Raw genomic sequence first — 13,783 nt, forward strand, 5'->3', positions numbered from 1 at the left:
TTAGGAAATTAGCAGAGTTTATTGAATATTGTTAGTTGTGTGTGTCCTTCTCAATGCTTAGTCTGAATTCATCTTACCAGTAAAAAACCAACAAAGAAAATGCAGTGGAAAATTATTGCTTCAAATTGTCCTGACAAAGTAATGAAAGAGAGAAAGAAACAACATAAATGATTCAGGAACCCTTCAGGTACAATTTTCATCTTAATATTAAAACAAAACACACTGGGTGCTAAAGTTTTAGATGAGTGGATTAGCTGAGTACTAGATGCAATAACTAACTTTGTTGTTTTTTGGTGTGAATTTATTAACTAACACCAGGTTAAACTTTTCCCTCAGTAAAGCCTCTATTTCACTATCTGGGATTTCTTTCATGTCCACCGAGTCTGTATCCTCTTTGAATGTGACCTCACTGTAAGTCCAACCAATCAGAGCTCTGAAACCTGTGGGCATCTGAAGGGAGCAAATGGATTTGAGCATGAACAGAGATTCTGGATTAGTCTGCAGGTACTCCGATGTCTCCAGGAAATGATCGGCATCACGGGGTGTTAATGTGAAAGAGTACATTGTTTTGGTGAGCCTTTTGTCAATGAGGCTAGAATTAGCAAAGGCCTTATCTTGAACCACTTGCTTCCTTCCGGTCTTCTCCAGAACCCACTTCACCCCATCGTTTATGAGGCGGAACACACCCGAAGGCTGTGGCTGGTCTTTACCTGAGATCAACTCTAAGGGATGCCAGATTTGGTACGACACTCCGAAGCTCACATCAGCAATGTACGGCTTCCCATCAATCTCCACCAGATTGATGAGATGACAGTCCATGGGGAGGTACTCCTTTTCCAGCGGGTTAAACACTTTGGCGCCTAGTATGGTGAATTTGTACCCCATCTCCCTTAGAACCCATGAGAACAAGAGATTGTTTTCACAACACCAGCCTCCCCGATTGCTCTTGACTATTTTATCATAGATGGTGTGCAGATCCATAGTGTTCTTCTCCCCACAGTGGATGCTGAGGTTCTCAAATGGAATATTCATAACATGCAGCTTGTGGATGGTGAACAAACTGTCCAGGTTGGCTTTGTCATATTGGCCAGTAAACCCAATCCTTTTTAAGTACTCTTTCAGATCCATTATATCCCTACAAGAAACAATGCAACAATTTTAACAGACTTTATGTAGCCATTTTAAATTGTTATAATGTATGAGATATTTGATGTGATAAAGCATATTAACCATGTTATGCTTTTATGGAATTCAAAAATGATAAAGAATCAAATAGCAAAAACTGCAACAATGGAGATCAAGAAAGAAAGATTTAGGAAAAGGAGAATGTGAATATATATATATATATATATATATATATATATATATATATATATATATATATATATATATATATATATATATATACACACAGTCAAACCAAAATGTTATCAGACACCTTGAACATTTAATTCATTATTACAGTTTATTCATTATAGTTTAAAAAATGGTAATAAAATAAGACAAGATCTCAAAGTTAAACTGTGTCAGAAGAAAAAAATAATATTAATTATGTCAGATAATGACAGATATTATGTCTGAATAATGTTTGGTTCCAAATTGTTATCAGTTTCACTGGTAGTCCACTTATGAAGAATTTTTGGTTATAATATGTCACAGTTTACTTTATTTTGCTATCCTCACTTACATAAATGAACTATAGTGTCCTGCACCCACTAGTAAAAATATATCAAAAATATCAAAAATGTCTGAATAATATATATATATATATATATATATATATATATATATATTTCGAATGCTAATATATACTTCAAGGAGCAAGAGAATATATGCATAAAAATTGTATTGAAAATATATTTAAGAAAAAATATATTATCAGTTTAATTTTTGCCATTTTGTATATTTTGAAATACATTAAAATTACATTTTAAATTTAAATTTAGTTTCAGGTTCTTCTTTAAGACATTATATACATAAAAAGAACATGAGCACAAATCCCTTTCATTTGTGTCAATGACGTGACGAGTAATTTTTTTTGTCCAAAGGCCTTAATAAAATAAAAAAACAAAGACATGACTCCCAAAGTAGGTAGTACAACTAGATCTCTTTTATTGAATCCAAATGGTTTTAATTATATTGTATATAATTATATAATACTACATATAAAGGTGTTTTAAAGATTTTGAAGTGTCAAAAGGTCATTCAGTTTAAAAGTTCAAAGGCCAATACAGCCATTTCATTTGTGATTAAAATATCTTAAAATGTAATAAATGTATATATTTTTTATTCTGGCATGATTTTTTAACATTATATTAACTGTGCAATATGGTTTTACAATTATGTGTAGAAGTCGTTGCTTTGTTATGAGAAAGAAAAAATTAATTTCATTGATGTCATTTGGAGTAACCAACATAAAGGGATCATTTTGGATCAAGTCATGTGGTCAGTACCATGTGACATGAAGTGACATCATTCAGACACCTGCAAAGGACCACATGGTTATGAAGCAAAGTAACGAACTCTCTGTTTGAAGCATTCATGTTTTCACATGCTCATACGCATGTCCCAAAACATCAGGTCATTCAATACAACCGCTATAAAACATGGAAAATGTTGTAATATTTAAAAATCTTGTACTAAATATAAAATGTTTGATTGTCCTTTTGCTATCTAAGCTAGCTAGATATCAGCCTGTTAGCATTGTTTGAAAATATCGTCATTCGGTATAACCAAAAGTGTCATTCAGTAAAACCAAAATTTTGACTTTTTTTGGTGACAAATTTTGTCCACATTGTAAAAAATAACAAAAGTAGTGTTAATTGATTAGAAAACCACTCATTGTTAACACTTAATAAATCTTCAAATTTAATTATATCGCCATTGTTTTTTTTTACCACACTTTTAAAAACCTTATTTGTCAATGACCCATTTACAACAAGCAATAAAGATCTTAAAATGTCATTCTTTTCATATTCATACTTCAAATCCTACCCCTAAGATGAGTCCAGTGAGAGTTGAAGAGAGAATGAGAGAATGTGTGCAAAATGAAGGACTGGTTATTGAATAACACAAGAATCCTTGAACCACAGAGTTGCGTCATTAGATGTAATAAATTAATGATATACACAGGGCAAAATCCACAAAACTAACGTTTCTGTACGACTGAACACGCAGCATTCACTACCGCGTTTCAAACTGTCATGAGATAGACAACAAAAAGTAGTGTTTCACAGAGTAACACTACTGCTAATGGAAATCGAAACCAAAGCTTTTCTGTTTGTTTCAGCAGGCCATGATACAGCATGCTTCTTGTATTATGACTGTTGCTAAAATTAGTTAGGCAGATACAGTTTGATCCCCAATCTACGTTGTAATGTCTCTGCTAGAACTGACTGAGAATACATCATGAAATTATTTATTAGATTTCTTAGACCTGTACTGCTCTCTCTACAGGCTACTGCCATGTATAATGTCCCAGACGTTAAATTCATCAGATAACAGTCTGTGAGGAATATGGTTACTACTCTTATTACTACTCTCGTATTATTGTGAAACATAATAACATGAAAACTTATGATACCTAAAACAGAAAGATATATTAACACTTACGCACACTTGAAACTTGTGTAGAAGGACAATGCTCAAATCAGGAGCCTTTTTAAAATTGTTCTACAGCGTCCTCAAGTGGTTAAATCAAGCTAATATTTAATATTCAGAATCAGTTTTGTTTATTTGCTATATTAAAAACTGGTGTCAACACACATGCATCAAGTAACTATTTATAAAAGCTCTGTTTAATTTCTGAATAAGTACTAATGTACTATATAGCAATCCTAAATGTTAATACTGGTGTTCTCCAGAAACACCCCTTTTGATATTAATCTAATCTAACAGAAAAATGAAAACACATTGTTTTTATTCAGAAAAAAAAATATATATACAGTGCAAATTATGATCCACTATAAAATCTACAATACTCTGAGTAATTGAGCATCTGAATTGCAAATCAACCTGCTCTGTCTGCCCCTTGCAGTGTAAAAGAAAGCAAAGAAAGCATGATAAGCTTCCATAAACTGAACAAGACCGGTTGAAAGTTTCCAACAGAGAGACACTCTTACATGTGGAACACTGCAAATGAACCACATGCAGACTGTGATGATTGTGCAACATAATATGTGTATTTCAGATTGTCTGGGCGCACACAGAGAAAACAAAGTGTAAAAGTTGTACCTTTAGGGGTACAACAGCTTGTCACTGGGCCAGCCTTTCATAATAGTACATTGGCTTAAGGTATGTATTTGTACTCTAATATGCACATTTTTGGGATAAAAAGTAGTAGTAGCAGGAAGAGTGAGTGAGAGTTTTAACATGGTTTGGTCAGTAGACACAGAGCTGTTGTTGTGGAAAAACATGCATCACTGAGCAAACTCTAAAGCCTGTGAATCTGAAGCTCTTGTCGCTTGAATCAGGAGACAAACCATATCACGAGTTAGTCAAAGAGGAGGAAATTCCTTTTTCCGGTGTTCTTTGCACAGCAAAATGAGAAGTTTTAGGTCACACAAGGTATTTTCCGTTTTATGTTTATTTTTTCTCTCTTTGAAATTTAATCTGCTCCTGGCTTTAAAAACACAATTGTGTTTAACTTTACATCAATATGATGATGTTATATTGATAATGTTTAATAATGAGCTTGTTAAATACGTTGTTTTGGAAGTTTTAAAGTAAATTTATAGTAGTCCTATATGAATATTTATGTTTAAATTTTAATATTCATAAGACTGAAGACAATTTTGTTTCTTTTTATTTGAAGCCTTAAATTAATATGCATGTTTACAATGTACAGTATATACACACACCTATGCTATGGACTGCCCAGTCAAACTGCATCTTTGTGGCACCTCACAGGAGTAATTGTTTTCAGACGGGCACCCAAGGTATCATAAACTACGTCTAATGATTTAGAAAATATTTATATGAGTTTTAGTCATAACCAAGCAAATAATTATTGGCCACTTTGCTTTTTTCTCCGGACATTTAGCCTATTACAAAAAAAAAAAAAAAAAAAAAAAAAAAAAAATTACTTAGGCAGCGAAGGACGCCTCAAAACAATTAGTAAAGGCTTTTTAGACAGGATGTCAAGGAGACAGGATGTTACGCAAATATGGGATAATTGTGGACATGCTTTGATGTCTACCGCAGCCTATGCTGTCTTTTTCTTTTCATTATGTACTGCTAAGTTGTAACAGTTCCTCATTTTTGAAAAGATGCATTCCAATTTGCACTTGTACGTTCTTGGTTTAGTTCAGTCAACTGTCATTTGGTCACGATCATTTGATCTTATTATCGGATTCACGAATTAACTGTTATTTTGAATCTTTTGAACGTGATTGCAAAAGGAAATGAACCAAACTTTCGACTCGAATGAACTGAAAACTGCTGCACGAATGACATGATGCCGAGAACGCATGCGCAGGAGGATTTGTTGGCGATCCGTAAGAAAAAAGGTAATTGGTGATGAACAAACAAGCATAACGGAGTTTGTTTTTGTCGTGTGATAAAAAACCCGCCAGTTTAATATAACAAACAAACAAAAAAACATGAGAAATCATTTATAATTAAAATAAACCAATTATAAAAATAATGGTATGTTAGGATTGAGCGGCCATTAACAAGACGAAGAAGAAAATATATAAAGGCTATTGGTATATCCTAAAGCATCACTTCTACATGAATGAATGTTAGTGATTATTGATATATGTACTAATCTTATTGATATGTGTATGTGTACTAATCTTGCCAGAGCTTGATGATGTGACTGCTTGTACCGAATTTGTTTTTATTTTGCTTCTGCTATACAGTTTCCCATGTTCAGTTTTGGACAGCTATGCTCGTTGTTGAGCTATTTTGTGTTTATTTATTTGACTTTCCTCCAGTTCAATAATCAGCTACACAAAATAGATAGATAAATACTTTTTGGTAGGTGGTTGCTAGGCAGTTGCTAAGGTATTGGGGGGTTTCTAGGGTGTTGCTAGGTGGTTCCTAGGGTATTCTGTATTGTAGCTGCCAGGCTGTTTTGAGTGATTGCTAGGGTGTTGCTAGGTCTTTGTTATGGTATTCTGACTCTTTGTTAGGGCGTTGCTTGGTGGTCACTTGGGATTTTCTATGGGATCAGTACACTGTTCAAAGTCAATAGAGGCCAACCCTAAAAGTTACTACAATGTTCTGTGGCCGGATTGCATAACTTAGTCTTACAAGACGGGTCATCATTTTTTAAAGTCAGTTACATAAAAAGGTAGATTGGTCTAATTTAAATCGGAAAAGTAAGACTGATTAGCCCTGCTAGTTGGTCAGACTTAGCAGCTATGCTTATGCAACTGGCCACTGGTGCATATGGCTTTGCATGTTCCTATACAGTTGCTAGGGTGATCTGGATGGTTGCTATGGTGAGCTAAGCACTCATCAGGGTTATATGTTTAGACTGGTTGCCCACCCTAATTAATAGAGCCACCCCTCATATATCTATGATGTTCTGGTGCTGGAATATGACTTATTAATGCTGTTATGCAAGTTCTAGGGTATGTCCAATGTTAAGTCTATGGGCTTTTTTTGCCCGCTGGGCGAACATCGTATGCCCGATCATAGCACACCTCTCCTCAATAAGTCACATGATTTAACACCTCATTCATGGGTCTACGAGTTTGCACTCTGTTAATCTGGTGTTGTTAGGCGGTTGCTAGGGTGGCATGGGTGGTTGCTAGAGTGTTATGAGGCAGCTGCTAAGGTATTATGATTGGTTGATAGGGTGTTGCCAGGTGGTTGTTACATACTATGTGGTTGCTAGGTGACGGCTATGGTTTTTCTAGGTGGTTACTATGCAGTTACTAGGGAACTCTGGATTGTTGCTAGGCAGTTGCTACGGTACACTGGGTGGTTGCTAGGTTGTTGCTAGGTGTCACAGATGGTTAGTATGGAGTTGCTATAGAGTTTTTATGGTAATAGTACTCTGCCCCAAATCAACAGAGGCCAACCCAAAGTTATCACAATGTTCTGGTGCTGAGATATGGCTTATTCATGCTGCCAAATGGTTGCTAGGGTGCAGTAAATGATTGATAAGGTGTGGCTAGACAGTTACGAGGGTGAAAATAATTGACCGAATGTGTGTCTGAATCAAAAGAGCTAAATTGTCTCTACAATGTTCTGATCCACAGATAATCCTCTTCACTTTTTTCAGCGGAAGTCTTTAGGGTGGCTATGATGTCACTATTTATTTTGTGAAATGAGTCCACCCCCAAGTCTCTACAATATTCTGAAGTGGAGATATAATGTCACAACGTTTTGTCCAATGTTAAAGGTACAATATGTAATTTTCGCCACTAGAGGTCACTTATTCGAAATTTCACTGCATCCCTAATGCTTATGCTGCAGTCGGCTGCTTCTGCTCTTTCATTGTGTATGTAGGGTAATGCAGCGCCGTTTTACATGGTTAAAACAATCATACTAAATACTAATTGAATGTGTTGAAAATTATGTTATAATGATACATGTGCATTCGCTCGGTGGCTGGTATAAGAGACTTGTTGCACTTTGCAGTAATCTATTGATATCAGAATGTCATATTAATAAAAACTAGATGACTTGTGTTGATAAATGACATGCAATTTATAAAAATATGGTTACACTTAAGGTGACACTTTTAAGATGACATAGTTACATTGTACTTACAGTACTCCAGTAAGTACAGAGTAATATTAATTAAGTATAATATGTACTTACTATAGAGTTATGGTTAGAGTTTGGTTTAGGGTTAATTACTTGTAATTATGCATAATTTACTGTTATTACTATAGGAAGTACATCCTTTGCGTCCTTTAATTACCCTCAATCCCTGGCACGCATTTAAGTTCACGAAAAAGATCTGACGGAAAACAAATTGAAAGTGAGATTGTCTGAGTTCATTAGGCTATGAAATTTATGCCTTCATCTTTTATAATGATTTTTTTATAATGTTTTTTGCCAAAAAGCAGTTAATATAGAGATTTTTAATACTACAAAGTATTTTTCTAATAATTAATTTTCAATAGTATTTTCGTGGTGTGACCATGTGGACGGGAACATGTGTGATGTTGCCATGTGCACTTACTAGACCGTCTCATTCTAGCGTTTAATGCTGAGGAGGAGTCTAGCCTACAAGCTTCCGAAGGACTGGACTAGGAAGGACACAGCCTCACTATGATGCAGTCTTCTGTTTGAGAAGCACCCACGATTAAGATGTTGTTAGCATAATGTTATGGAATTTTTTTTTGTCCTGATTTTTCGCCACCTGAGCGAAAACTTCTTCTGTTGTACAGAAGAATACAAAAATAAAAAAATAAAAAATAATAACTATATAAGATTCACAAGCACTACTAATAATACATATGCAAGAGAACATTACAGTGGTGCAGGGATTACGTCAAACCCCGGAAGACTAATTTGTCACTGATTCCCTCAAAGATTTCCTAGGGGGTTTTATAATGGGGTTTTTCAATTTATGATTAAAATGCGGTAAACAACATAAACTGCACACACACAGACCCCAAACTGTCTTATCTAATTACTTATTAAAAAAAACATACGTTTTCAAAAATTAACATAACTGCTTCAAAAATCACGTTTTTGCTATGTGTGTAATTTACCTTTTAGAACAAAACATTAAAGTATCGTCAAGTTATGTTTACCACAGCCTTTATTTTATTTTACTTGTATACTGAAACACCGAATTATAAAACCCTAGGAAAATCTTGAGGGAACCATCGGTGAATTAGTCTTCCGGTTTGTGATGTCATACTTGCACCACTCTATAGAGATGCTTCGCAAGCACCACTAATAATACGTTTAAATAGTAGAACAGCTTGAGAAAGCCAACATACTGTTCTACTATTTAAACTTATTATTAGCTATAATTATATAAAAATAACATGTCTGGGCATGTTATTTTTTATAATATATATATATATATATATATATATATATATATATATATATATATATATATATATATATATATATATATATATATAACATGTCTGAGCATGTTCTTTTTAGAACAACTGTGTGTGTGGTGTGTGTGTGTGAGAGAGAGAGAGAGTGTGTGTATTGCCACCATAGTAGGATCAGTAGTACCTGAACTATAGGTTAATGACATAACTATAAACTTATATTATAAGTTTAAATAGCATTTCAGTATCTCGGCTTTCTCAAGCCAACATAATTATAATATTATGATATTATTTTATTTACAATGTGTTAATCATAATTGTAACTTAAAGATGTAGAGCATGGACAAGTTAATAGGATAGAAAACTTTGCTAACTGTCATGTCAACAAAACTGACTCATCAGAAATACATGTTCATAGGTCAGAAGAGCTTTAAAGCAGCATTGGCTCATACTGAGGTCAGGTGCACCATCACCTACTGAGAGGTTATGATGGTTAATATATAGACAAACAGGACAGATCTTACACAGCATCAAGAAGTCTCTAAATGATTAAAAAAAACTTTAAAGTTAAATAAGTTTGCAAGATTGCTGTAGAAATATATTTTACAGCAACTAATGACTGTTATTTCTGTTGTTAAATAATTTCCCTGGAAAATTAATTACCCTTGTGATCTTTTTGTTATTGCGAGAAATTTATAGAAAGTATAGAAAGTTATAGAGCCTGCCAACTTAATGTTAAAATTTGCATTTGGAGAAACTAACTAATTTTTACTTAAATGTGAACTAATATGGTGAGTGACGTTCAGTAACATAACACCTACATGAAAAGTAATATTTGAGGTGAAAGAACCTACTTGTGCCTTTGCCTTCTCACCCAGAACCAGTTTCCTCAGCTGTTATAAAGTTGGTTTATTTCACAGGTTGAAAAAAAAAAAAAAGATTTGCAGCATCCTATGGTGACAAGGAGAAACAGAGGAGGAGTGTGAAGACCTCTGCTTTTGGTAACCTTTGAGCCTGGTAAAATAGTGATGTACTCAACGTCAGGACTTTGATGCATGTTGCTGTTAGAGTATTGTTAGTGTTTTAGAGAAAGACATTCAGATTAATAAGGCATTCAGCCTGACAACAACATTGACCAGCACAGAGGCAAAGACAACTGGTAAACGGTAAGGCGCTTACTATTAACAAACTTTATGTTTTAAGTTTCCTCATGTTCACGTGAAGATCTTTATTAATAACCTACAGGAACTGCTGAAAAAATGAAGAACCTCTCATCCTCCACAGAGAAACAGAATGTGGAAGGAGTTTCTTTTGTAAGTGAGATGCTGACTGCATATTTTAATTTTCTTCTGTAACAGCATTTGTCCTGTTATGAGATATTTTTTTAATCTTGTTTTTCTATTGTTCCTTTTATTTTATGATATTTATCTCTTTGTTTTTTTCCCATATCTCTCTTATTGTGCAGAAACAAAGAAGAAATAGTGCTACGTGGAAACCACCAGCATCATCTTCAGTCATGAGTTCCTTTCCTGAAGGCCCTCCAGTTCTAGATTACAGGGAACCAGGACCTCCTCCTAAGAAGCACAAATACCAGCAAAGCTTGAAAACCCTCATCCCGTTCCGTTTTGGCTCACAGTAAGACAGATTTCTCAATGTATTAGAAGCATACATTTTTGATTTCAATAATGAAAGTGATCTGTCCAATTTATCGAGATCAAAAAAAAAAAAAATTGTTTTCATGATTACTAATGACGTTTTTATCAACAAGTCTGTCATTCTAGTGACATTGCTGAAACTCCAAATGTCTGATAAATGTTATGTCTAATGTCTAATGTACATTTTCTTACTTTGCACAGCTCACACCCAATTGATGATGCTGGTTTCTTCTCCTTCACATCATTTGTATGGATGACACCCATGATGTGGAGTCTCTTTAGGAACCGGTTAGATGAGGACTCTCTTTCTATCTCACCTCATGATGGAGCCCACATTAATGGAGAGAGGTATTCTTCATAATCTTTCCATTTAAATCTTAGCCTAATTCAGGTAGTCTCAGCCGAATGAGCAGCTGCAGTGTGGCATTTGGTGGACAAAATCACTGGTTACACTTGTTAAAGGATTAGTCCACTTAAATAAACTTCTCCTGATAATTTACTCACCCCCATGTCATCCAAGATGTTACGGAACGAATGCGGCGCCAATTTCGTTTTTTTTCATAAGTAGAATAGGAAAGGCGTAGGACATACAGCATAAGCGTTTTGAAGAATGCGGAATGCGGAAGTACGTTCAAGACGATATTTTGTGTTTATAAAGCATATGCAGTTGTATTTTTTTCGAAAATGACCGATCGTTTCGCTAGATAAGACCCTTATTCCTCGTCTGGTATCATTTAAAGCCCTTTGAAGCTGCACTGAAACTGTGATTTTGACCTTCAACCATCTGGATCTCTTTGAAGTCCACTATAAGGAGAATAATCCTGGAATGTTTTCATCAAAAAACTTAATTTATTTTTGACTGATGAAAGAAAGACATGAACATCTTGGATGACATGGGGGTGAGTAAATTATCAGGAAATGTTTATTTAAAAGTGGTCTAATCCTTTGAGTCGTTAGTAGAATATCATACATCTGCCATGTTTCAAAATGATGATTTATGACCTATAATTTATGACCATAAATTATGGCCCCCCATCACTTAAGATGACTGGTCAGTGGTTGTCAAATATGATTTATGGTCAGATTTATAACTCAGTGTCACAGATTGGCAGGTCATCCAGTGTCAATTAGGGATGGATTTATAGTTAGATGTATGGGTATATTTATGCAGGGTTGGCAGATTGACATTTTTATGACATTTGTTGAATCCAGGCTATCTGGCTCCTTCCAGTCTGTTGGGGGTGAAAGTCACACAAGCAAATTTTCCGTTATGTTGAACCTCAGTGTCAAAATCAGTGTTGTTTGATCAGTAGAGTATACTAATCAAAATATTTGAGTCAAGTCATTCAGGAATACCATTACCCCTACACCACACTGGCTATAACCATTAAAATAATATGTCTGGGCATGTTCTTTTTAGAACAAGTGTGTGAGTGTGTGTGTGTGTGTGTGTGTTGCCACCATAGAAGGATCAGAAGTACCGGAACTATAGGTAAATGTTAGTGCTCAAGACAAAGAATCAGAGACATTCATCAAGCCGAAGAGTCCTCATTCTCTACAAGAATAGGTGTTGTTTGGGGATGTTCTTTCTAGAACATCTGTATCTGTTTCTGGCACATTGATAGAATTAATGTTAAAAAGACAAAGAATCAAAAACACATACACATTTGACTTAAAAAATCTGAATTGTCATTATGGTCATAAATTATAGGTCATAAATCTTCATTCTGACACATGGTGTATGGTATTCTACTGTTGTTGGTCTAAGGTCTAAGATGTTTTTTCTGTATCCAGGATGAGTCTGGAAGAATGTATTTGTGGGTTTCAAATAATGAAAACAGATTGTGATTTCTGTTGTGTTCAGGTTTCAGAGACTGTGGGATGAGGAAGTTGCCCGTGTCGGCCTAGAGAAGGCATCTGTTGCTGCCGTGGTCATGCGTTTTCAGAAGACAAGATTAATAGTGTCCTTCTTGGCCTCTGTCCTATTTTCTTTTGCCGTATTTGTTGGTCCGGTATGTAAAATGGTTTAGTAGTACACAGTATCATTCAGTTGATTAATGAATAAAACATATTACTTACATGTTACTTAAAGTGGTTTATAGTTTATATTAAAATTGATCACCTTTTGAGGGACCCACTTGGAAAAATATAGTAGCATCTGTATATTTTCATGTATAAATACCCATTTATACTGTGTGAGAAAAATATTAAGCATGATATTATAAAGACATGTTATTTCCTTAATTAAATCATTTTATATTGTCACTGTACTAAAACCAAATTATCTGTTAAGTAGAATAAAGTACAGTAGTCAACATTTGAATTGGATCAAAACCTTCTTCTTAGGACAACTTTGATTAACTTTTTTGATTAATGTTGTCTACTGTAGTTCCAATTAAATTTGAAATTTAAATCAAGTGCATTATTTCTCACTAACTATACGCATTCAGTACTGCTTTATTTATTTATTAATTTATTTGCCTTACATCATGGATCTGTTTTGAATGCTATTTTTTCATTTGGTATGTCTTCTAGTCAATTCTAGTGTATGAAATCCTGAACTACGTCGAGCAGCCTGAGGCATCCACTCTGTTCCATGGTGTTGGTGTGTGTGTGGCTCTGTTCATATCTGAGTTCAGCAAGGCATATTTTGCATCACTCCTGTGGGCTGTGAACTTGCGTACCGCTGTGAGAATGAAGGGAGCATTCTCCATGCTTGCTTTCAAGAAAATCATCTCTCTCAGGAATCTTACCAGCATCAGTGTAGGAGAGGTAAGCTATTGTGGATTTAGCAGTGAAAATTTACATTTTATTGTCTGCTGAATCTATTTATTGGTTATCTGATAAGGAATTAATTTGTCTTTATTTACTCTAGTACTCCATCCACTTTTGTTTGTCATAAATGGTTGCGTGCATTATTTCTATGTTTTGTTTCTCTACGGTGTAGACTATAAATGTGTTGACGAGTGATGGCTATCGGCTGTTTGACGCGGTCCTGTATGGAACGTTTCTGCTGTCTGTTCCGTTTCTGCTTATCATATGTATCATATATGCCTGCGTTATTCTGGGATACACTGCACTTATTGGAATTCTGGTCTACATGGTGTTCATACCAATACAGGTGTGATGGTCTTTTCTGTTTTTCGT

General features: G+C 34.7%; 2 protein-coding genes across 6 annotated transcripts in view; one reads left to right on the forward strand and one right to left on the reverse strand.

The window, feature by feature from the left end:
- Window positions 1–9,876, reverse strand: zgc:103601 (Arylamine N-acetyltransferase, pineal gland isozyme NAT-10). Of its 5 annotated transcripts, none has more exons than XM_048185000.1 (2): window positions 9,836–9,876; window positions 1–1,135 (listed from the first exon to the last, which is right to left on the reverse strand). In XM_048185000.1, the coding sequence occupies exon 2, from the start codon at window positions 1,126–1,128 to the stop codon at window positions 262–264; it is 867 nt and encodes a 288-aa protein (XP_048040957.1). In that variant the 5' UTR covers window positions 1,129–1,135; window positions 9,836–9,876; the 3' UTR covers window positions 1–261. The 5 variants fall into 5 exon arrangements, with proteins under 5 accessions (XP_048040957.1, XP_048040955.1, XP_048040953.1 ...); XM_048184998.1 differs by lacking the exon at window positions 9,836–9,876 and adding an exon at window positions 3,617–3,693; XM_048184996.1 differs by lacking the exon at window positions 9,836–9,876 and adding an exon at window positions 3,613–3,691.
- The window catches only part of abcc12 (ATP-binding cassette, sub-family C (CFTR/MRP), member 12), a 25,168-nt gene continuing 16,536 nt past the window's right edge, over window positions 5,152–13,783 (forward strand). The window contains exons 1-8 of the mRNA XM_048184993.1: window positions 5,152–5,507; window positions 9,902–10,147; window positions 10,227–10,294; window positions 10,447–10,616; window positions 10,838–10,984; window positions 12,501–12,648; window positions 13,172–13,408; window positions 13,584–13,757. Of these exons, the coding sequence (XP_048040950.1) occupies window positions 10,241–10,294; window positions 10,447–10,616; window positions 10,838–10,984; window positions 12,501–12,648; window positions 13,172–13,408; window positions 13,584–13,757 (930 nt within the window). The 5' untranslated portion in view covers window positions 5,152–5,507; window positions 9,902–10,147; window positions 10,227–10,240. The remainder of the gene's footprint in view (window positions 5,508–9,901; window positions 10,148–10,226; window positions 10,295–10,446; window positions 10,617–10,837; window positions 10,985–12,500; window positions 12,649–13,171; window positions 13,409–13,583; window positions 13,758–13,783) is intronic.

Source organism: Megalobrama amblycephala, linkage group LG3, assembly GCF_018812025.1.
Source record: "Megalobrama amblycephala isolate DHTTF-2021 linkage group LG3, ASM1881202v1, whole genome shotgun sequence".
In the NCBI taxonomy this organism is placed as follows: domain Eukaryota; kingdom Metazoa; phylum Chordata; class Actinopteri; order Cypriniformes; family Xenocyprididae; genus Megalobrama; species Megalobrama amblycephala.

Excerpts from the sequence above, each read along its gene's own strand:
- zgc:103601 (XM_048185000.1), bottom strand. The coding sequence starts at position 1,128 with ATGGATCTGAAAGAGTACTTAAAAAGGATTGGGTTTACTGGCCAATAT.